Here is a 22,441-nt window from a genome sequence, read left to right as displayed (position 1 = left end):
AGCTGCTTGCTGTTGTAAACACAGACCTTTCCTTTGCAGACACCTCAGTTACAGCTCAACTTCTCTGATCTCTTCTAAACAGTTTTAATTCTGCAGGATCAGACTCTTCTCTGCTGATCATTTCGGAGACTGACCTCTTTAATTTTAATTCTCTCTCACTTGTTTGCTCTTTTCAGTCAGTTGGGAGAACTTACCTACAAATTGGTTTGATCCTGTTAATTCTCAGCTATTTATACCTTTTAATGTTGCTGAAAGACCAAACCCAATTGCCATCTCTCAGTGAACTGCAGAGCTCATATTCTGTCCAGGCATTCCAACATGTTTGAGTAGTTTTCACTGCAGGTGAGTGATGGTAGGAGCAGGCTGTGGTTCTGCAGGCCTGGTGCAGGCTCCTTCCCCACCAGGTTTCCCATGGAGGAATGGAGGCTCTGCCTGTTCTGCCTGCTGGTGTGGACACACATGTGGGTGCCCTGGGGGGTACCAAGGTTGTCCCTGTGCCCCAAGCCACTGCATAAGCTTTCAAAGTCCTCTTGGAAGTCTTCCTGATCTTGACCCACTGAAGCATCTGCCTGTGGTTCCCACTGGTGCAGGAATGTGCATGAGGTATTCCCGATGTCATTGGCAGGCTGATAATCCCTCCAGATGGGGAGAACTGTAATGACAGGTTATCTTAAACAACCTCTTCTTTTCTTTCCCAGTGCCCTGCACACAAGGATGCCCTCCGTGTCCCCCAAGGTGACCAGCAGCTACATCCAGGGGCCCTCAGACATTCCTCTTCTTGACAAAACCATGGGCCAGTGCCTGGAGGAGACTGTGGAGCGCTTTCCCGACCGTGAGGCCTTGGTCTTCTGCCGGGATGGGGTTCGGAAGACGTTTGCTCAGTTCAAAGAGGAGGTGAGTGCCTGGTTCACCCCTCAGGTGAGTGGATGACAGCAGCAGGTGTGATGGAGAAATGGGAAACAGTTTCATTGCTCAGCTCAGGACTGAGGTGAATTGTGTGTGGGTGGACCTTCATCCTGGTGCAGAGGGAACAGCGCATTTCCAGCACACACTGACGGGTGAGTGCTGCCTTCATCCTCCTCAGAACCTTGGCATGGCAGGGAGGAAGTGGCATATGCAAAATGCTCGTTGAATATCCCATAATGAACCTTCATACTTAAAAATTATCACACTTATCTGATGGATTATGGGCTGTGTTATGGTGTGTTTCTCTACTGGAGTAGACTCCACCTTCTGGATTAGTCACTTTGCCTATCAGAGGCCCTGAGTGTGGGGAAGGTTTTTATCCAAGCATGAAAGCAATGCACAAAGTCAAGGACTAGGGCTCAGTATCATCAGCACAGATGTGTGTGGGTGTATCTATGTGTATGTATGTGTGCATATACAAATATATGTTTATCTGGTTTTGGAATGGAGCGACTAACTACCTGTGAGGTTTCTAATAAATGTATGATATGATCTTTGAAAGGAAAAAATGGTTTTGTTTGTTTTTAGGTTTACTATTGTTTTGGTCACATTCATTCAGATAAACAAGGTTAGCTGTGTTCACCCTGATTTTAAGAAGTGGGCTGTAATTCAGAACTAAATCAAATCGTTCCTCAAATTCATATCTCCTACAAGGTAGATTTTATAAATTCATTTGTGAACTTAACAAAACTATAAAACATTTCCTGAATGTCTCACAGTATTTATACATACATTTGTGCACCTGAAACACGCTTATGATCCTGCAAAATAAAGTAGTTGTTAATGTAGTGGCTGAATTTGAGTTAATGAATCACAGAATCATTCATGTTGGAAAAGACCTCCAAGGCCGAGTCCAGCCTTTGGCCGAACACAACCCTGTCATGTAGGTCAGAGCACTGAGTGCCATGTCCAGTCATTTCTTTAATGCCTCCAGAGATAGGGACCTCCCTGGGGAGTCTTTTCCAATATTTAATAACCTTTTCAGTGAAGAAATTCCTCTTAATGTCCAGCCTGACCCTAGCCTGGTGCAGCTTGCGGCCACTTCTCATCCTGTCCCCTGTTCCCTGGGAGTAGAGCCTGACTCCCACCTGGCTGCCCCCTCCTGTCAGGGAGTTGTGCAGAGCCAAAAGGTCCCCCCTGAGCTTCCTTTTCTCCAGGCTGAGCCCCCCCAGCTTCCCCAGTCACTCCTCACAGGACTTTTGAGGACAGGAGCCCTGGTCAAAAATCACTTGATAGAATTTTCTTCATCCAGATCCTTTTTGAAGTAAGTGATAGCCAGAAGGGAAGCAGATCCACCAATGTGGATGGGCCCAGCATATGGGTGAGGCTTGGTCCTAAGTGGAATTGATGACGAACTTGGCAATAAATAGTCTTTGGGCAAGAAGTAACTTGCAACAACATAATTGCCTATTTTGATTTCCTTCCTGCTTTGTTGTATTGTTCCAGGTTTGTTATTTTTATGCTTTCAGTCAACCTGCTGAGCAGGGGCTGATCTGTGCTCCAGGCTCAGAAGCTGCTGCAGCCATGGGCTGATGGACTGTTCTGGGGAGATACATTCTGTTGCATTTCAGTTACAAAGAAGATGCTTTTTCTCCAGAAAGCAGTGCCTGGAGACCAATAATCCCCACTGCATCCTGTGTGTGATCCTTAGGCTTTTGTGTTGTATTTTTCAGGTGGACCAAGCAGCAGCCGGACTTCTGGCCCTTGGCCTGCGGAAGGGAGACCGGCTGGGGATGTGGGGACCCAATAAATACGAGTGGGTTCTCATGCAGTTTGCAACTGCCCAGGCAGGAATCATCCTGGTAAGGAGTTTGCTGTGTCTGGGTCTTAGCAATCTATTGGGAAAGGAAATAGAGTCCAAGAAGCAATAGGAAATACTGGAGAATAAAGTTTGTCTCTTTTTTCTGTGCCGTTACCTGGCACGTCATCTATAGCTGAATCAAGCATTAAAGGAAGGTCTGTGCAGCTCTCTGCATCTTTGTCCTCCACTCTGTAGGGAAGCAGACTGCAGAGGGAGGAGCAGCAAAAAAAGTGCCTGCAACAGCTGTTAATGGGAGGAGATGTGCTTTTCTCTACAGGATCATTTTTATGTGGGATGTTGCTGTCCTAACTGGTTACCAGCTGGTTGGATCCCTTCCAAATGTATTGCTCCATGGAACAAATGCTCACTTAAAAATCTAGTCCAGACTGCACATCCATAAAAGCCAATTTTGATTTGATAACATGACCAAAATACACCTTATTTAGGCAGTGCATTGTGCTGAGGTCTGTACCCTGCCTTCTGCTCCTTTTCTCCATCCTGGTTCATTCCAGTGTCTGCAGGAATAGGGTGGAAGAGCGTGGCTCAGTAGGAACCTGGGGGTGAACTTAACTCCAGTGGCCACTCTGTGGAGGGCCGAGTAGAAGAAGGTGTTATCATGGTTGTCCATCAAGAAACCTGACTTGCACAAGAGTTTTGATCTAGTTTAGTGGATTGGATCAACTCCTGTGAGACAGGAGGTCTGGTTTCTGTTCCTGAAGCTCTGTTTTGACTATGTGACCTCACATAAACCTCTTCTGCAATTGTTTTCTTGTGCACAAACACAGAATTCAGGTATTTTTTCTGTGAATGTGGAATCCCTGTGGTGGTGAGCTCTTAGTTCTGTGTTGGAGGAGGGGCTCTGAGTGTGGCTTAACCCTGGGGCAACTTTTCTGTTGGAATCTTTGCTAGGGGGGAGGGTGTTCAAGGCAAGAAGGTGATCAAACTTCCTGTTTCTTGCTCTTCAGGTATCTGTGAATCCAGCCTACCAGGCCTCTGAGCTGGAGTTTGTGCTCAGGAAGGTTCGTATGGCACGGACTGTCTGCTGCAGGGGGTGCTGGGGACGTGGTGCAGATGAGCTGCTTAAGATTTGAGTGTATGGGAAGAGCTGGCTGGAGATCAGGGCTGGTGGTGGATGTGTAGAGGGATTGAAGCTGCAATCCAGTGGCCACATTTCTTGCTGTTCCCTGTGGCTGCCTCCCTGTCTGATGGAAACTGCTGCATCTTTCTCATCCCTCTCTGTCTGCTAACAGCCAGGTACTGCCAGTACTACAGCAACCCACAACCCCTGCCAGCAATCATTTACCATGGGATGAGGGAAAAAATGCAGGACTAGATATCTCCTCTTTGCCCCCCCTGCTCAGGGCAAAAATCACCATCTGGCATCTCAGCCTTGAAAGTAGAACCTCAGAAAGGACCTCATTTTAACCTCAGAAAGCACAAGTCTACTTGGTAGCTTGATTTCTCCTTCCCAGGTTTGTCTGAGGCTGGCTGGCCTTCTTGGATTTAAGATGGTTTAAGTCCTAGGTATTGCCACTGTTTAACATCTCTCTGCTGTCTGATCCTGCCACCTCATCTACCCTTGAATACCTGCCTGGGTTTGAGTTTGCACTGATCAATTTAAACTGTTCAGGCTCCCTTGCTCAAATAATGAGGAATTCAGGTTATTAAACATTTGATGGCTAAAAATTAAGATTAAGCAGCTAATTTGTTCACTGTGGTTTGTTCAGCTATAAATCAAAGGCTGATATTAGAAGAGAGGGAGCCACTTCTGAATGTTCCCAGCACCATCCAAGTTACTGTTTTACTTAGAAAGTGGATCATTTTTAGCAACTTTTCTCTTGTATCAGTAACTCTGTAATTGGGTTGTTGGGCTGCAATTTGAATTCTTGTTTCATCCTTCATTTAATCCTCTCAGCAGTCCCGCTGCTCACGCCTGTTCTCATTGGGGTTGAACCCCGTGCTGCAGCAGAGCACCATCTCTTCCAGGGTGTGGATGTCCTTGAGCTTCTCTTTCCTGCTGGAATGCGCAACTCAGTTCTTCCCTTTTTCCCCAGCAAGGCTTTGGTTTTCCTTTCCATCTCCTCTGATTTTCTCCTCTGGTGTAATCTGGAATGTTGATGGGGTAAGAGCAGAAATGTGCTTCAGCTCCACTGGGAATTGCTCCTGTCTTGCCCTTCCAGATTTGCCAGCATTCCCAGTTTTTTATGCACCTTTGACACTGGCATCTCTGGAGTTCCTCACCACCCTAAGGATTTGTTTGTGTTTGTTTATTTGCATAACAAAATTTCTGGAGATTTTAGGGCTTTTCCTTTTGGATCCTGTCTGTCTGTACAGTCCCATCAGTATACATTGAAATATGTGTGGAATAAGCATTCCTTGGATTCCTGCTGTATTTCCAGGGCTTTGTAAAAGCAAACTGATGACGAGTTTTCATATTTTACATTCTTTGAAGACAGGTCTGCTGCCATTCAGGTTGAGACCAAGTGGGAGAGGCCCAACCAGAGACTCTTATCTTGTCCAGCATCAGCCCTTCAAGCTCCTCTCCTCATGTAGCATCTATTTTTCAGAGCTGGTTCAACCAGAATCGTAGTTTGAAGGAACTAATAGTAAAAAGTTGCAGAGGCCCAAAACAGCCTGAGTCCCCTGGGTTCTGGGCAGCCTGTTCCAGAAAATAGAGCAAATGTTTATCTTCCTTTCTGACAAAGCCCAGAGGGTACTTACAAATAATTTATTGGCGTAGCCTTTGTCTCCTTATTTCTCGGACTCTGGGAAAATAATGAGAACAGCTGAGTAAATCATTTAGGTAAATAGTTTATTTGACACTAATGCATTTTTTGGAAGATGAAAGCAGTTTGCAAATCTGGGTCAAATTCAGCAAATCTCCTCTGCTGAAAGAGAAAAAAAATTCTTGGAGTAATTAAGGTGCTTTGTTTTGGGATTATGTAAATGTAAGGGTTGAATGAAAAATGTTTTAATTTTTCAAAATAGCTAGTGCTTTAAAAAGAGGTGGAAAAATCTTAGGAAAAGGAACAGCTCAAAAGAATTCCACAAAAAAATCTTGGCTTGATCTTAGAGGCAGATTTTAGAATTCCTTGTTTTTCCAAAGTTCCTCAAAAATGCTCATTCCAAAACAACACAAATTAATTTGTTTTTGCTTTCTTTATTTCTTCATATTTTGGGACTGGGCTTTTTGTTAGTTGAGACTCATAATCTGAAAAATCAGTTGTTTGCCTTGTGCCCATAACGAAGAGTGTTGATCCTGGGCAAGGAGGAAACCTTAGGCTGCAGCTCTGCTTTCTTGACCAGCAAAAATCATCCTGAATCCCTCAGTGGAGAGGAGCAAAGCACTGGCTGCACAGCTGGCTCCAGGCTGGGGATGCTTGGTGTGCAGTGACAGCACAGCCCTGCTTTTGGGGGCTTTTAGGAATGCACAACTGTAAGGGCTCATTTGCTTTTGTCCTTGGATGTTGTTCCTGTATTGGTGGTGGCTGCTCTTTATCATGTCCTGACCATCAACCCAACGTGACTTTTCATGAGTTTCTGTCTCCCTTCACAGGTTGGCTGTCAGGCACTGGTGTTCCCCACTCAATTTAAAACACAGAAATACTATGATATTCTAAAACAGTCATGTCCTGAGCTAGAAAAATCCAGTCCAGGAGGAATAAAGAGCAAAAGGTGAGCTAGGAACATGTGGTGTCTTTGCACTGACCTCACAGCCACGTCCTGCCTTGTGTCCCTCAGCTGCAGAACAGGGGCTTTGCTGAAGAAGGATCCACAGAGGCTCTCATCTGAAGAGAACAAGTTAGGCTGGCCCAGAGGTTTGACCTGGGCACTTTTCTCCTTGTTCTGTTACTGTTGATGGTATTTTTCTCTCTGCCAGGCTACCTGACTTGTCCATTGTCATCATGTGTGACTCGAAGCTGCCTGGCACCTTCCACATGGATGAAGTGATGCAGGCTGGGGACAGCAGCCACGTGAAGCAGCTCAGGGCTGTGCAGCAGACCCTGTCCTGCAATGAGCCCATCAACATCCAGTTCACCTCAGTAGGTGCCCTGCTGGCTCCATGCCCTGGGGTTGGGTTCCTCACTGGGGACATGGGGAAAGAGATGTGCAATGCCACACATCACATTTTCTTCCTATTTCCCTCTGAGACCAAGCTTCAAGCTTCTGCAGTAGGATGGAAGAAGTGTTCTAGCATTTCCCCTTCTTCCATTCTTTCTGTTCAGCCCTTTGTCAAGGGATGATGGAGATGAGACAGGGCCAGGTGAATTCTGTTCAGCTGAAGTTGGGCTATTTTTTGGGATTCAGGTGCTATTAAAGAAGTAAAAACAGTCTCCCAGGTCTGATAGGAGAAAACAGTGCAAGATCAGCCCAGAGTCTGCCTGGGGAACCTCCCCTGAGCTCACCCTCAGAAAAGGTGGTGTTATTGCATAATGCCCTGTGTCTTCCAGGGGACAACAGGAAGCCCCAAAGGAGCCACCCTCTCCCACAGGAACATTGTGAATAATGCCAATCTGGTTGGTCTGAGGCTGGGGATCACAAACCAGGTGGGTCTTGGTGGGAATGGGGTTTGGGGAGGCCTCTGCTGCAACAGAGAGACCACATGTGTGGAGAATGCTGGTGTTTACTCAGTGAAGGGGCAGGATGTTTTGCTGCAAATGACACTGAGGGATATTAATGCATAACATTTTGCATTTCAATGGAATTCATTGATGTTTCATTTTAGTTTCATGTGAAGCTTTTTTTTTAGGCAAAAAAAGCTATCTTTTTGTGGGAGAAAAACATGAAATTAATCACTTTTCATTTTGGTGAATACTCGTTTCGAATAATTACAAGACTCTGGATGTTAGCTTTGAATTCTGTTGAATGAGGTTTTAATTTGATTTACATGACTTCATTTCATGTCATGTTTACAGTCTTATAACTCTTATCAGGGTTCGACCTCTCTATTTGTGGTTTCTTTTAAAAACTGCTAAAGACAAATATTTTCTTTTGAAGTTCTGAAGTACTTATTTCTAACATATCAGCTTTGATCCAGAGCATAGATGAGTTGTTTCAATCAGTCTTCAGAGCCTTTGGTGTTTTTAAAAAAACAAAGTAAAATGAATAGCATGTGCCAAGTCCTGCGTATTTCATGCCTCTCACAGCACTCCCACTCGTCTGCTTTGGCATATGATGTATAAGCAGTACCAGACCAAGGTGTCCAGCAAAGAAGAGACATTGCAAAATTACAGGATGAAATATTGACATTTAAAACTTCCCAAACTGATTTTTATTAAGGGTAGGATGTGCCAGTTGTGTTTTCACCTAACAGGAACACAGTGGAATGTCAGATTTCCAGCCACGTGGATCAGGAAAAATGTCTCTGCTGAGATCTTTGCTCTTCAGCAAGGAGGTGGGCTGGACACGCCCTGGGAGGTCTTCTCTCCTCACTGTTGTCTGGTTGATCCCAGGAGAGTCGCTGTGGGCTCCCTGTGCCCCTCTACCACTGCCTGGCATCGGTGGGAGGCTGCATGGTGATGGCTCTGCACGGCACCTCCTGCATCTTCTCATCGCCCAGCTTCGAGGGCAAGGCTGCTCTGGAGGCCGTGTCTCGAGAGAAGTGAGAGCCTGTTTTGCTAAGGAGCAGTTCTTGGCCTCGTGCCTCTGCTTCTTCCCTTGCCCCACCTGCCAGGACCTTGCTTGTGCTCTTCCTTCCCACGATGGGAAGATTTGCTGCTGCACTCAATTGCACAGGCACTTCAGGAGCCAAAATCTGCCTTTTCAGCTTGGGAGTGTGTCACCCTCCTCCCAAAATTCAGGGATCCTTCATGTCACCACAGGGCTTTGTCTGGGAAGCATAGTGGTGTCTTGGTTTGCTGTGCCTGCAGTGTTTTCTCATCTGAACACCTGCCCTTCTTTTCCAAGTCCAGCTCTGCTGCTGGGATAGTTGTGTTTCCAGATTGTTCCTCAAGTATAGCTTGGGAAACAAAAGAGCTGTTGCTGTGTCTGCAGTATACATGTACCTGTGTCTCTGTTTTATACAGATGTAAGTCTGTGTGTGCTGCTGAGCAGCAACTCTGCTGTGCCTGCTTCCATGCTGCTGCTCTGCAGCCCGGGATGGGATGGGATGGGATGGGATGGGTGCTGAGCTGGGGATACCTCCAGTTCCACCTCTGCAGCTTTGCCTTTTTTTCCCTTTCTCCTCAAGATGCTCCTTCCTCCTCGGCACGCCCACCATGTTCATAGACATGCTCTCCCAGCCAGACTTTGACTCCTATGACCTGTCAACTCTCCGGGGAGGTAAGTCCCAAAACTCAAATGGAAAAATCCTGAGAACCAGGATATTCCTGGTTCCCTGCTGGGAGGCTGTATCAAGTTTTGTGAGCAAACATCTCTTCTGGTGGGAAGAATTTAGTTGCATGAGCCTTATGTTTCTCCTGTTAATTTGATGCTACATTTCCTTTCCTTGGCGAGTCCTTCCATCATTATGTATTTTAGCACTCGTTCATCTTAAGGCAGTCTAAGGGAGGACCTTTCTATTTTAGCTGCAAGGGGAGATGTCAGAACAGCCTGATTTTCCTCGACTCCTGTCTCTCCAACTACCACCGCGTGGCAGCAGATGCTTTCTGTGCCTCAGGCTGGTGCGGTCCCTAAAGCAGAGCCATGCTCAGATTTCTCTTTCTGACCCGAAGTTTCCTGCCCGTTTCTGAAGTCATTCATCCCAGTACTGGAGGGTGTGATACCGTGTGCTGGAGCTTCCTCTCTTGTCACAGCCCACCTTGCAAATAGCTGCGCAGACCACCAGTCCTTTTGTGGCAGTAACAGTATGGAGAGAGGGTAGTGCTGGAGCATAAGGAAATATTTTAGCAGGTTATCTAATCATCTCTGCTATGTGCAAAATGATCCTGTCTCATCCAGTTCCCCAGCAAAACCCATATATTACCTGCCTCTTCTGCTCTGTCATCCTAGGTTGGAATAGGTGGAAGTGGGATCTGCCCTCTCCCAAAAGGGCTGCTTTGTGCAAGGCAGGAGGAAAGGTTTTTGGTTTTATGGTGATGATCTATGGGAGCGTTTGTCCCACTATAAAACTGTGCCTCTTTCTGCTCTGAATCTTTCCTTGTTTGGGGAACCACAGGTTGGACTAGGTTTGTGCTATGGAGTATTTTCCTGTCGAGAAAGGCAAATTGGCCTTGTTGCAGCCTTTGCTTCTAGAACAACTAGGACCTGTATAAAAACATTTAGGAAGTATTTTGACAGGAACCAGTGTATCCCACAGGTCTTGTCAGCATTAAATCTGGGAGTGCAGAACCATTTGAGGGACCTCTCCTGGGAATAAATAGCTGGTTTCCAAGGTCTTTTCCTCTTTCTTTCAGGAATCATTGCAGGTTCTCCTGTTCCCCCTGAGATCATGAGGACAATTATCACCAAGATGCACATGCCAGAGCTTGTGGTGAGTTGTGGTTGCTGCAAGGGGTGTTTGTTATGGTGAGATGCTGAGTTTGGGTGTCTCTGGACCAGAGTGGTCCCTGGCAGTCCTGAGCTGCTGAGATCAGGCTGAAGAGGGAAGGCTCAAAGGAGCTGGAAGACAGAAGTGAGGATTCTGCCTGGTTGCTGCTGGGGTGTCTGGGGAGGAAGCTTTGGAAGAAGACAAGGCATCACATTCAATGTCATTAAGTGAAATTCTGCTGCTCATTTAAAAACTTTTACTAACATTCAGTTGGACACACTGCCAGGATGATGATGGCAGAGGCAGTGCTGGTTTATGTTGGTGTGGGTGGATGCTTGTATTCCTCTTGCTGTGGAGCTGTCGAGTTTCTTTCCCCATACTGGATTTCCTGTGGATGTAAACTCTCATTTCATGGTTTTTGTCATGTCTGAGTCAGGTCGTGGGCATGGTGCCATCCACATGTGCAGCACCAAATGCTGCATCGCCAGAAGGGCAGCACATGCTGGGCCACGTGTGCTGCAGCTCCACCACGTGTCCCAGCACCCTGGGCCTGTGCAAGAGCCACCAGCATGTGCTGCATGTGGGGGAAAGGCCACCAGCAAGGGGGTCAGTGGCCCTCCAGGTGACACATCTCATAGGCAGGTCCTGCCATCTGCATGCGAATGGCTGAGCCAAAAAAGGACTATTTTGTTTTGCCCTAAAGGAAATTAATTTGGTGCCACGCTGCTTCCCAAGGCTGAGGAAGCAGCCAGTAGTGATGGATAAACACGTGGGTCTGGGAGTCAGATTAGGCTGTTGTTGTTGGCAGACCCTGACTGCACCAGGGTTTTACGGGGACAGCTGTGTGCTCTGCCACAGACCAGGGGAATCCAGGGCATCCGTCCTGGAGCCGCCTTGGATGCAGCCAAGTATTTTTCCTGGATATGATGCTCTTAATGCCGAGCTGGAAACTCCAGGGACAGCCTTGTTGCTGCTGCTTGAACTCTGTCAGGTGACAGCTACCTATTTTTATAGTAAGCTTGAGTTTGGCCTCACAAAATATTTTCAAGCATTACTGTGAGAGCCCAGGACTCATTAGGTGTCACATGTTCCTGTTGTGTAGCAAGAGAAATAATAAAACCCTCCCAAACAGTTGCTCTGCCCATGGGATAAAGAGGATTAAGTCTATATTTGTGTCACTGGTCTCATGTTACTCCTGATCCCTTCAGCCCTCAGACAGACTCACAGAGACTTGTTGAATTCATCTTTGCAGCAAGAGCTTTATACAGAAGATGTACATAAGAAAATATACAATTCGATTTCTATATAGGAGGCAGAGGAGTTTTCACCCTCTTAAAGGTCATTTACACTCAGTTACAGAGGAATAAATAGACATATATTTATATAACTCCTCAGGATTAAAAAACATAGTTGAGTTGCAACTGTGGCATTGTGATAGCCGTGACAATAAACCACAGTCACCCTGGTGTGCTGCTAGATCCTCTGGAGTATGGGTGGGGAGGAGAGGAGGGGTGCCCAAGCCAACTGCACCGTGCACACCTTCTCCTCTTGGACGTCTTGGTGACCCCACAGAGTGGGAGGGAATCCAGTCTTCAGATGGCTCCAGTTCTGGGGGTTCCCAGTACTGCTTCCCATAAAGGATTTCTGGCCAATTTTGGGAGATTGTTGCCTCGGGGCCACCGGCTCTTGGTAACTGCTTCATCTGTCCCCTCAGCCCTGGCCTGCAGGGGTCCCCTCCATGGGAAGGCAGGGGAGTCTCTTTGCATGGGTTGAGATCAATTTTCCTTATCAAGCAGCTGGGGGAGGGATGCTCCTACCTTCCCACTTGCTCCTTCTCCTCTGGAATGGGAGAGACAGTGACCAGCTGTTTGATCAGGGACATGGGTTATGTTTCTTCTGGGAAAGATGACTGTGTTTTACTGGCAGGATCTAGCTTAGCTTGTCTTAGTATGGTCATGCATAGTTTAGTTTTTTAAAAGGCCTCTTTTAAAATACATAGATGTCAGAAAAGATTGAGAAGGTGGATTCCATCCTTGTGATCAGCAGAGAAGCAGGGATTCGGAAGAGGCTGGAGGTGTTCAGATACATTAGAAGTGTTTCCTGACAGGTAGGAGAAGCTCAAGGAAGGACTCGGAAGTCAGTAGTTTTCTGATGGTTGAAGTGACCGGTCACCAGGACGGGCCATGCTGGAGCCTGCCAGGGTTAAAAAAGAGGCAAGGCCACATCTTTAAGGGGATTTTTCAAGCAGAGCAGTAAACTTGTAACATTTGTCTGTTTGTTTTGAAATCAGCGGATTAAGCCCATACTTGAAAGTGAAGAGTTTGGAGTCAAGGAGCTGTTACAACTTGCCAGAGCAGAGGAAATCGATTAGTCCTGTCTCTGAGCTACTCTGACAACTCTCTGTGTGACTCCTGAGGATCTTACCCAAAGTGCTGATGGTCAGGGAGCACTTTCTTGGCAAAGGAAGGAAACCCAGAGCAAAATTTTCAAGAGTAGTGGACTATTTTGATGCCCTGGTTCTGAAAATCCAGGGCAGGTGGAGTTTTAGAAACTACCAAGCAGCTTTTTATCTTAAATTTAGTCAGTGACCCAAGTCAGTCCTCATCCCTGAAATACAGACCCCTGTATCTGACAGCTGCCTGGCTCTCAAGAGGTGCATGATGAAGTCAGAGTCCTTTCATAAGATTCATGCCCACAACACTGGAGTGGGTTTGTGTACCTGCGTTTTGGCACTGACACCTGAAGGCACCGAGCTTTGTCTCCTGCAAGACTGGAATAAATAGTTTTCAATTTCATGAGCCCCTGTAAACCTGTTTGAGGGAGCTGGATGGAAAGTGTTACAGGAAAAAAACCCCAGGTATTATTGTCATGGTTTTCTTACTCTCACCATGGAGGAGGGAACTGGGATTGAGTTCAGACAGGGAGAGAAGATTAAGAAGAGTCAGACCTGTAAATAAACTATGTTTAAGTACTGTGGTTTAGAAAACTGAAGTTTTTCCATACTTAGAGCAGAACTTTTCCTGCCCTGTATGGAATGACCGGTATTTCCATCTCCAATCCATAAAACCCTTTGGCACTACAAGAGAAATAACCACTTTAGAAAGGCACAGAGAAGCTGGTATAATCCCTGACATTTTGGTCATAAATTTCCTTTCTCCATCCTGTTGTGCATATCCTTAGTGAAGTGGGGACCAAATGGCCATAACATGGCACAATGAGCTCCTCTGTCCATACAGTGCAGTGCAGGATCACTGCACTTCCCTTAACAAATGAGCAAAGGTCCCTTTCCCAAGAGCTTACAAATTCACAGGCTCATTCGAAATCCTCTGGAATCTGTACAAACTCCAGATCTATTCCTGGGATGGGAAAAACTAAAATGCTTGGGGTGGAGTGATGACAGTTGTGGCTTTTTTGCTCCTCTGTGGGCTGAATTTAATACCCTTGGTAGTTTCCAGCTGTGGAAGGTGTTTGTGTGATTGGTTTTCACAGTCGGTGTTTGCCTTGGTAGCTGTCAGCAAAAGCTCATTGCAGGAGGGGAAGGCAGCCCTGTCTCTGAATCACCTCCTGGCCCAGGACACCTTGCCCAAAGAATATTTGCTGTCTTGAACCTCCCTCCTCTGGGATACTCATTTGAAGGCAACATCTGTTGTTTTTAAATACCTGACTGTCTTGGAGGGAATTGTAGTTGTGGAAAGGCAAGTGCTGGATGAAGAGCTGCTCCTTATGGAAGAGATCTATTTTCCTATGGGCTGGGCAGCCTGGGGCAAGACTTCCCAGCAATGTCCTGCCCTGGATTTCACACCAGACCTGGAGGAGCTTTATAGGGCAAAGGGCTGAGCATCTCCAGTTGGTTAGAAAAATAAAGCTTGTGTGGTCCCAGCTCAGGGTAAGAGGGGACTAAATCCACCCTTGTTTTGATATACGGTGTTTATCCCTTTTGCACAACAATTACCTCCTGACTTGATATGGGGCTTTGTTGGTAGGACAGTGTGCACATCACCATGGTGCCTGAAGCATGATTGAGGCTTAAATCCTGCTACAGTGCAGGGCTTTTGGTTTTTTTCCTAAAGTACAACAATTGCTGCAAAAAGAGATTAAATTTTTTCCATGTTGCAATAGGAGCTCTGAAGATTTCAAAGTTATTCCGTGTGTGTTTTCAGGATCCTTACTTCTCTGGTTTATATTTATTTACATGTTTTGCCCTCACTTTCTGCCCCAGGCCTGTCTTTAGCCCTGTGTTTGTTTCACAGAGTTGACTCCATCCCTGATGCTCCAGGCAGGTGCTCTGCTCTGGGAGCTCATGGAGCCAGGAGATGGAGCAGCTCTGAGTGGAGACATTGGTGGGTGGATGGATGAGCTGCTGTGAGCCAAACCCTGGTGGCATTTAAGCCCGATGCCACAGAAGGTGCTGGGGCTTCTGGTGTGACTAAAAGGGAACCATCTTACGTGTTTAATGGCGGCTCCCCTTCCTGGACCTCTTGGTGGGCAGCTTGCAGGAGCGGAGGGCCGGAGTGTCCCTGATGGGCTGTCCCCGGTACTGCGCTGGTGTGGAGCAGGTGTCCTCAGCACGGGTGCGGTTGCCCTTCAGCCACCTGTGACACAGGGAGGAAAGAAAAGAGGAGCTTAAAAAAGGCACAAACCATGGACATCAGAGGGCAGGGTGGGGAGAGAGCTGCTGAGTGTGCCAGCAGTGTCCTGGCACAGCTCAGGAGGCCCAAGGAGACCCCGGGGAGTGTGGGGTGGGACGGTGCCGTACTTGCGCAGAGGTGCCAGCTGGCAGTTGCAGTGCCAGGGGTTTTGGGAGATCGTCAGCATCTCCATTTTGTCAAAAGGGAAGTTTCGGGGCAGCTGGGTGAGCCGGTTGTTCTCCAGGTGGGCGGTTTTCAGCACGGTCACGCCGGCAAACGCGTTGTCTGCAAACTGAAGCACAAGGGTTCCTGGTGAGGAACGTGGAGTTGGGGAATGGGGACTTGGGACCTGAGGGCCTCTGTTCCAGACTTTGAGTATCATTAGAACAAGGCACTGGGACATGTTGCCCAGAGAAGTTGTGAATGTGCCATCCCAGGTTGGACGGGCCTTGGAGCAACCTGGTGTCCTTGCCCATGTCAAGGGGTTTTGGAAAGGGATCATCTTTAATGTCCCTTCCAACCCAGGCCATCCTATCATTCTATGAAGCATGGAGAGAGCAAGAGAAGGAGCTGTGAACAGGGACCTGGCTTGCTGGAAGTTCTGTACACTTGAGAGGCAACAGACTGGTGGACTTGTGGGTGATGGAGTCTCCTACAAGGAGAGCTGCATCCCAAATCCATGTGGGATTGTCTTTGCAGCCACATCCCTAAATAAATTGAAGTCTGGCAGCCTTTTTTATTTTTGAGCCATACTTCTTCATTCTAAATGAAGATATTTTCTGGTATATTCCTTTCTAAGGCTGGAAATCCTCCCAAGGCCTGTTGCCTTTCCTATCCTGGAGCGGCTGAAGGAGGGAGTGTTTGTGGCGTCTGAAGGGGCTGTAGACTTTGGCAGTGCCCAGGGTCTCCGAGTGGAAAGTTACACTTGGCATCTGAGCAATGTAGAAATACAGGCATGTTTCCAGCACCTCAACCTCCTCTATTTTTCCTCATTTCCAGTGGTTTTTTTTGCAAGGGATGCTGTAAAGTTTGTCTTTTTGTGGTAGACAGGGAAGCTTTAAGGTAGAGCCTCCCTTAAGAAAGCTGCCAAAAAGCAGAGAGAGGCTGTAGACCTGGCTCTGCAGCCCTCTCCTCTTTTCCCCAAGGCCTCATCCCTGAAATTTTTCAGCCCATGGTTACTCAAGTTGGAAAGCTGTTGAAAGCAAACCCCTCAACAGAAACTTCCTTGGCAGTGATGGATGGAGAGGGGCTCCCTGACAAAGCACAAAGCTCTTCTTGGCTTTGACAAACCATTTCTTCCCCCTCTCAAAGTGGGGGGAAAACTTTCTCCAGAGGTTGGAGAGAACACTCACTAGGTCTTCCCAAAGCCTCCCAGCCCAGCACCTGTGCTCCCATTTCTGAAAAGAACCTTGCTCTTCTCATGGACCATCAGGGTGTGTTCATGCTCTCTAAGCTGAAAACCTTGACAGAGGAAACACACTATTTTAAGCCGTGAACTTTTGTCATCTTCCAAATTAAGCATTGCTGGATGGGAGTAGAGCTTAGCTAGGAGACTCCCAGATCCCTGTAGCTGTTGGACAGTCAGCATTGCTGGCCTTCTCTGTCCAAAACTGAGCTGACCTTGGGAGGTTGGACTGTGCTGATAGTGGAGCTGCTCCGAGGGATGCTGGCACGCCATGCAAGGGGCGGGAGAGTTGGACAGTGGTGTTACTGTCTCAGCTGCTCATTCCTCTCCCAGCCCCATGAGAAGAGTTCACATCTGCTGCTAACAGCTGCCGAGCCGCCTGCCAGAGCGTGTCTTTGGGAAGAAAAGGGTGATTTTTATCCCTTATTTAGATGGAGGATTGCTGCTGTTAATTTATTTTACACTGAATACGCAGACAGGGGTGCCTGTCTCATGCTGAGGTACGAGGAGGGTCCTGGCCTGTGCAACACAGCCCTGTGGGGTCCGGTGTGGGTCTGTGATGCTGGGGGGGAAGAGAAGCTCTGTGCTGGAGCCTGAGGGCTGTCCTTCCTTCTGCTCAAGTGTTATTTAGGCTGGGGTAGAATTGCATGGGTTTACACTTGATCAGCTCAAAAATCTTGCAGCCATGCAGGGAACAGCTAAGGACAGCACGTTTGTGAAGGAGAAAGAGCTGCAGTCAAGATGCCAGCAGCACTTGGAGCATTTGGTGGTGATTTCCTGGATCACGCGGCCTCTGTGATTAGATGTCTCTTAGCTGTGCAAAGTTCACATGTGGGCTGTTTGGGTATGAGGCCTTTGAGGATTTAAAGGGAAAATGCTGAGCTGGAAGATTTGTATTTACAAGCCCTGAAGCTGCAGAAGCCACACCTGTTAGTGCTCACCCCATAAACTGGTGTCCTGTTGGGCTGCTGGGGAGGAAAGAAGGCACTGGCTGCACAAGAGCCTTTAAAGTTCCTGTCCACAGGTGGTCACTGTAAAAAACAAAGTCCTTTTTGCTGGCTAGAATTGTTAACCATTGCTTCGTGGCCAAACCAAGGATGCTTGTTTCCCTGGAACACCCCAGAGTCTAATTTCTTCAACACGTAACTTGCGACTCTGGTATCTCTAGCTAGTACAACATTATGCTGCAATATTTGACTGAATGTGCCTTAGAACTGAGTCTACAGAAATGCTGTGGCAGCACATCTAAGGTCTTGCCTAGTAAGGTCAATAGATTCTTTTCAAGTGTTAAGTTTGCTCAGTCCCATCCTGGAGAGGTTTATGTTCTGAGTGGACAAGGTCTTAGATACTGAACTATTTTTGAGCTGGTTTATTTAGTGTTGTTCTGCACCTGGACAAGCTGTAATTCCAGTTTTTGAGCTTTTTGGGATGTTATCCCTTTGAAAACTCTGGTGTGATGCATTTCTTGTAGCTTTCATGTGATCTGCTCATGCCCATGAGACTGAGTTGTGAAGAAATTCTCTTCTTCATCACATTTTCCTGCATGTGGTGGTGGGTGTTGCTTTGCCATGCAGTCCCAACCTGCCTCACCTGGATACTCCTTGGGCTTCCTGGCAGAGCATCATCCCAGAGAGAACTGTTCTGTTCTGCCTGCAGCACCCTCCCTTTCCAGCCATGGGGGATTCACCCAGGACATCAGGCTGCATCAGGGTGCTGTGCAGGGTTCTGCAGCACTGCCTGGCTTTTCAGAGGTCCTAACACAAGTGATTCCCGGAATGTGACGCTGCTTTCTCACAGAAAAAGGAGGGGGTTGTTTTGCCCTTTGGGATACCTGAATGTCCCTTCTCCCCTCCAGTGGGAACAGGGCCCCTTTGTAAGATGCTGCGAGACTTCTTTTTCAGAGAGCATCAATAAACAAACCTTTCCTTGTAACGTGTCAGGCTGGGAGGCAGCAGGGAGGCGAAGATGAAGGTCTGTACCCCTACCTGTCTGAAGGGCAGGGGTAAGAAACCAGGACTATTCACAGATCCTCTGAGGAGTCTCCCTCTTCCAACCTACAGCAGGTACCTGGGCTGAGCAAAGGAGGCAGAGCAGCTCAGCTCTGCAAGGTGGAAGTGCCCTCCAGTACAAGGGACATGCTCACCTCTCATCCCTCACCTTATTTCTTGGAGGAGGGGGGGTTCCTAATTGTCCTGGAGCATCCTAGGTACCTTTCTCAATGTCTGGTGTCACCTCCCAGCTTGGGAGGGAATGCCCTGCCTTGCATCCATCCAGGGGGCTTAATCAGATAATTTGGGCTTTCATAAATTACAGAAGGGTGGGGTGCTCACTCTCATCCCTCGCTTGAGCCATGCAGGGCCTTGCTGCCTGCAGAGCCTGCAGACCTGCATCTCCCCTCTCCTCTGCAAGGGAGGGACAGCAAACCAAGGGCTTTGTAAAGGAGAAGAAAACCAAGCCCCCTGTTTCTCATCTGGAGCAAGTGGAAAGAGAAAGGACTCACCTTCTTCAGTTTCATGTTGTCCAGGTGGAGTGTCTGCAGGTATCGCCCGAAGGACTGGAAGGCGTTGTCAGGGATGACCTCAATTGGGTTATGAGAAAGTTTCAGTTCCTCCAGCACTCTCAGCTTACTCATTGCATTCACAGGGTAGCTGCTCAGCTGGTTCTTGTCCAGGTGGAGGACAGCGAGGTTTTCTACATCCTCCATGGCCCCAGGTAGGAGGTTGGTGAGGGAGTTGTCAGAGAGGAAGAGCCAGCGCAGATCTTTAGCCCCATTGAAAACCCCTGGTTTCAGCTCCCGGATTTTATTGCTGCCCAAGTGTAGGATGAAGAGGTTGACAAGAGGGGAGAGGAGCCCTTTGGATAGGTCTGGGATCTTGTTCTTGTCCAGGTACAAGTAGGTGAGATCAGAGAGATCATCGAAGGCTCCTGGCTTTATGACACTGATCTGGTTGTCAGTGAGATAGAGGTAGACCAGGCTCTTGAGCCCCCGGAAGGCTCCGGTGGAGATCTCCTTGATCCGTGAGCTCTGGAGGTGCAGGGACACCAGCTTTTTCATGTCACGGAAGCCGTTGGTTGGCAGGATGGGGAAGTTGTTCTTCTGCAGGTTGAGGAGCCGTGTCTGCTCGGGCACCTTGGGGATCTTCTTCAGCCCTGCGTTGTCACAGATGACGTGCTGCAGGTCTCCGCCGTGGCAGTGGCAGCTGGGGGGACATGCCTGCGTGGTGGAGACAAGACATGCCAGCAGGCTGAGGACACTGAGGAAGAAGCCTGACCCCTTCATGGTCAGATCTGGAATTAAGTGTGGTGGGAAGAGAAGCAGGAGGAGGAGAGAGATGGGGTGGGGGAGAGAGAGAGAGTAACTGGGTTTGCAGCATACTGAACACAGCCCTATTTATAATGTTATTAAAAAGCAAAATCCCTTCCCACAAACCGCAGGCAGCAGCCAGTTGGAAACAACTGGCTTTGGGAACTTACTGTGAGCTTAACCCCTTGGCACCAGGCAGAGGAGTGTCCACGGCCCTGCCTGGCCCTGCTGCTGAGCGATGTGCAGGGGTGGTTTTCATCTCTGGAGGAAAATGGGAGGCAAATAGTCCGAAAGAACCAACACAGACCTGCTCTGTGGAGAACCTGCCTGGTCCCTCCTGAGCTGAGCAGGGCCCAGATTCACCTGCAGGGGGGAAAACAGCCTGTTTTGGTTGAACAGTATAGCAGGGAGCACTGCTGAGCTCCACAGCCACCTCCTGCTGGAGCTTCCAGCAGACTCCGGGGTTCTATTTAGCCTCAGCTGGTTTGGGGAGAAGCTCCTGGTCCTGTTCTCACAGAGGATTGGAGGAGGTGGGAGTGCTGTGAGGTCATGCCAAAGGCCAACAGCGCTGCAGTTGCTCTTGCAGTGCCAAATTTTGGTTGAACACTTGCAGATCTAGGCTGCATTGAGGAGCTGGCCAAGAAAGGGAGTGCAAAGACAGTCTTAATTTCTACTGTGCCTTTTCTTATGAACACTTGAGGATAACATGCTGATGGTCAGGGTACCCAGCACCTTCCAACAAGGGATGGGGCAGCATCAGAGCCTGCAAGGAGGTGGTGGGACATAGGCTGGTGGATATGAAATGCCAGGCAGTGGTGTAGAGGTAGGTGGCAATGCCTGTGGCTCTTGAGGCAGAGCTGTGGAAAGGGAAAAGCACTGGCATTGGTAAAGAGATGGAGAGGTAGCAGAGCAAAAAAAATCACTGCTGGAGCTGGGACTGGGATCTGCCTTGGCTCCTGTCTTAGGGTAGCGGTGGGAAAGGTGAATTAACACCACAGGGGCTGTCCCCTGCTCTCCCAATAAAGAAGGCTAAAGCAAAGCAGTTAAAAGCCCCAGTGCCTGCTTCTGTGAGTGTGAAGAGAGAGATCCAGGGGTTGTGGGGTGGGGTTTGGAACTGGAACATTTTGAACTGATTTCCAGCCAGTTCCTGGCTGCAGCAAGCAGCTGAGAGCCGAGCACATAACTGTGAGCTTGTTGAGATTTCTGCTCCTGAGGCTGGCTGCAGAGCCCCAGAGGAGCCTGTGCAGAGGCGAGACGGGCTCAAGAAAGGGAGGAAATCCAAGGGCTGACTTAGGACACAGACTGGCTTATTCACTGAGATTTCTGGGTTTTTCCATTGTTGCAGCGAGGAATCAGCCGGCGCCGCCGAGCGTGCTCCGGACCGTGTTATGCAAACGGCCTGGCAGCCCCACTCTGGTCAGCAGCTGTCAGTCTGAGCAGTGTTTGCACTGCAGGACTAATTTGGGGGAGAAAATAGGCTTCTGGGGTAGGAATGTGGTTCTGGTGAGCCTGTGGCCGAACGATGATGTAATGTGGGGCCTTGGTGCAAACCAGGCCATGTGAGGCTTTCAGTGTTTGTCAGCCCTGAGGTGTGATGCCCTGAGGTGGAGCAGCTCACCTCAGCACCAAGATGCTCTCACCTCTGGAAAGATGCTCTGACCTTGAGAGCTCCAGGCTCCTGCTGGAGGGACCTCCTGGTTACTGTAGGAATTAAAATTCTTTGATCAAAACAATGGTATTTTGGCTTATGCCTGGTTCAGTAGGCACCACAGTGGTCACGCACCTGCTTTGCGCTCTAGAGGAGCTCTTTGAGTGTCTTAGTCAGGACCTTTGAGACAGAGAGACAGGAGATAGACAGAAACTTCTGTGTTTTCCTTCTTTGCCTCTCCAGTTTGCTGTTCCATGATTCTGAGAGTGCCCCTGAGTGTGCACTGCTCATAGAGCTCAGGCAGGGAGCTGGGTGAATGATTGGAAAAGGAAAAAAAAATCACCTCTAAAGCATCATCTTCTATCTTCATCTTTTATTTTCTCTCTCTGAGCAGGTTCAATCACTTTAGTTTTCAGTGTAATTATTTGATGAACAATTCCTGTAGTTATGTACCAGCTATTTTGTGCAAGAGTAACCGGTGGGTGAAATTTAAAACCCTGCCTGTTTCTGCTGGGCACTGAATCTGGGGACTGTATCTGTGCTCCTTCCCTGAGAGTCTGGTACTTGGATTTCCTGTCCCCTTGCAAAAAATATCATCTAGCAGCTTACTGCTTCTGCAGAGATTTCGGCCAGTGTGGTTGAAGCAAAAAGTTGGTGAGGGCCTTGCAAACCCCATCCATAAATACATCCTACTCTGTGTATTTCTGGAACAAGACCCTTTTCAAAGGTTAAACTTCTCAAACCTCCTTTTCTTTCTTCCTTTCGGGATAAAATTCCCTTTCTTCTACCCTTTATCTGTTTGCTGGCTGAGGCTGCAGATTTGGGGGGACAGGGACACTCTCCCTGCAGGGATGTGTGTGTGAGACCTGTAGCTTCCTTGTGAAAATGCTGGGACGTAGCTGCCATGATGCTGCTGTGAGGTGGGAAGCTGTCCCTGCTCCAGGATCCCACCTGCAGTAGAGTTTAGGTGGATGCCAGGTTATTTTTGGTGCCACAGTGGGGTGGCAGCAGGGAAGAGGTGTCCACTCCTCAGCTCCATTTCTCCAGGCACAAATGGTGAATAAAAGGAAGTTCTTTCCCCTAGTATTTTTTGATTTCCATGCCTCGGCCAGCACATTCCTGTGGTGGGAGCTGTTTGGCATCTGCTGCAGCTGGCACCTCTCCCCCAGCTCCTGGCTGTTTGTGTTTTGAGCTGCTCGCTGGATGGCTCTGCTCTTCCCACACTGGGTTTTGCAGCCCTCAACTGGCCAGCAAATGTCC

The 22,441-nt window shown here is 48.2% G+C and overlaps 2 protein-coding genes across 2 annotated transcripts in view; one reads left to right on the top strand and one right to left on the bottom strand.

Annotated features, from left to right (window-relative positions):
- ACSF2 (acyl-CoA synthetase family member 2) overlaps positions 1–22,441 on the top strand; it is a 35,907-nt gene that overhangs the window by 4,850 nt on the left and 8,616 nt on the right. Inside the window, exons 2-10 of the mRNA XM_032129076.1 lie at positions 699–894; positions 2,640–2,768; positions 3,733–3,786; positions 6,324–6,442; positions 6,648–6,810; positions 7,219–7,314; positions 8,221–8,369; positions 8,958–9,049; positions 10,123–10,199. Coding sequence (XP_031984967.1) covers positions 699–894; positions 2,640–2,768; positions 3,733–3,786; positions 6,324–6,442; positions 6,648–6,810; positions 7,219–7,314; positions 8,221–8,369; positions 8,958–9,049; positions 10,123–10,199 — 1,075 coding nt within the window. The remainder of the gene's footprint in view (positions 1–698; positions 895–2,639; positions 2,769–3,732; positions 3,787–6,323; positions 6,443–6,647; positions 6,811–7,218; positions 7,315–8,220; positions 8,370–8,957; positions 9,050–10,122; positions 10,200–22,441) is intronic.
- Positions 11,434–19,610, bottom strand: CHAD (chondroadherin). The gene is made up of 4 exons (XM_032129078.1): positions 18,730–19,610; positions 14,953–15,116; positions 14,643–14,788; positions 11,434–12,389 (listed from the first exon to the last, which is right to left on the bottom strand). The coding sequence occupies exons 1-3, from the start codon at positions 19,507–19,509 to the stop codon at positions 14,647–14,649; spliced, it is 1,086 nt and encodes a 361-aa protein (XP_031984969.1). The 5' UTR covers positions 19,510–19,610; the 3' UTR covers positions 11,434–12,389; positions 14,643–14,646.

Source organism: Corvus moneduloides, chromosome 19 (assembly GCF_009650955.1).
Source record: "Corvus moneduloides isolate bCorMon1 chromosome 19, bCorMon1.pri, whole genome shotgun sequence".
NCBI lineage: Eukaryota > Metazoa > Chordata > Aves > Passeriformes > Corvidae > Corvus > Corvus moneduloides.
This window is presented reverse-complemented; position numbering and strand designations above follow the sequence as displayed.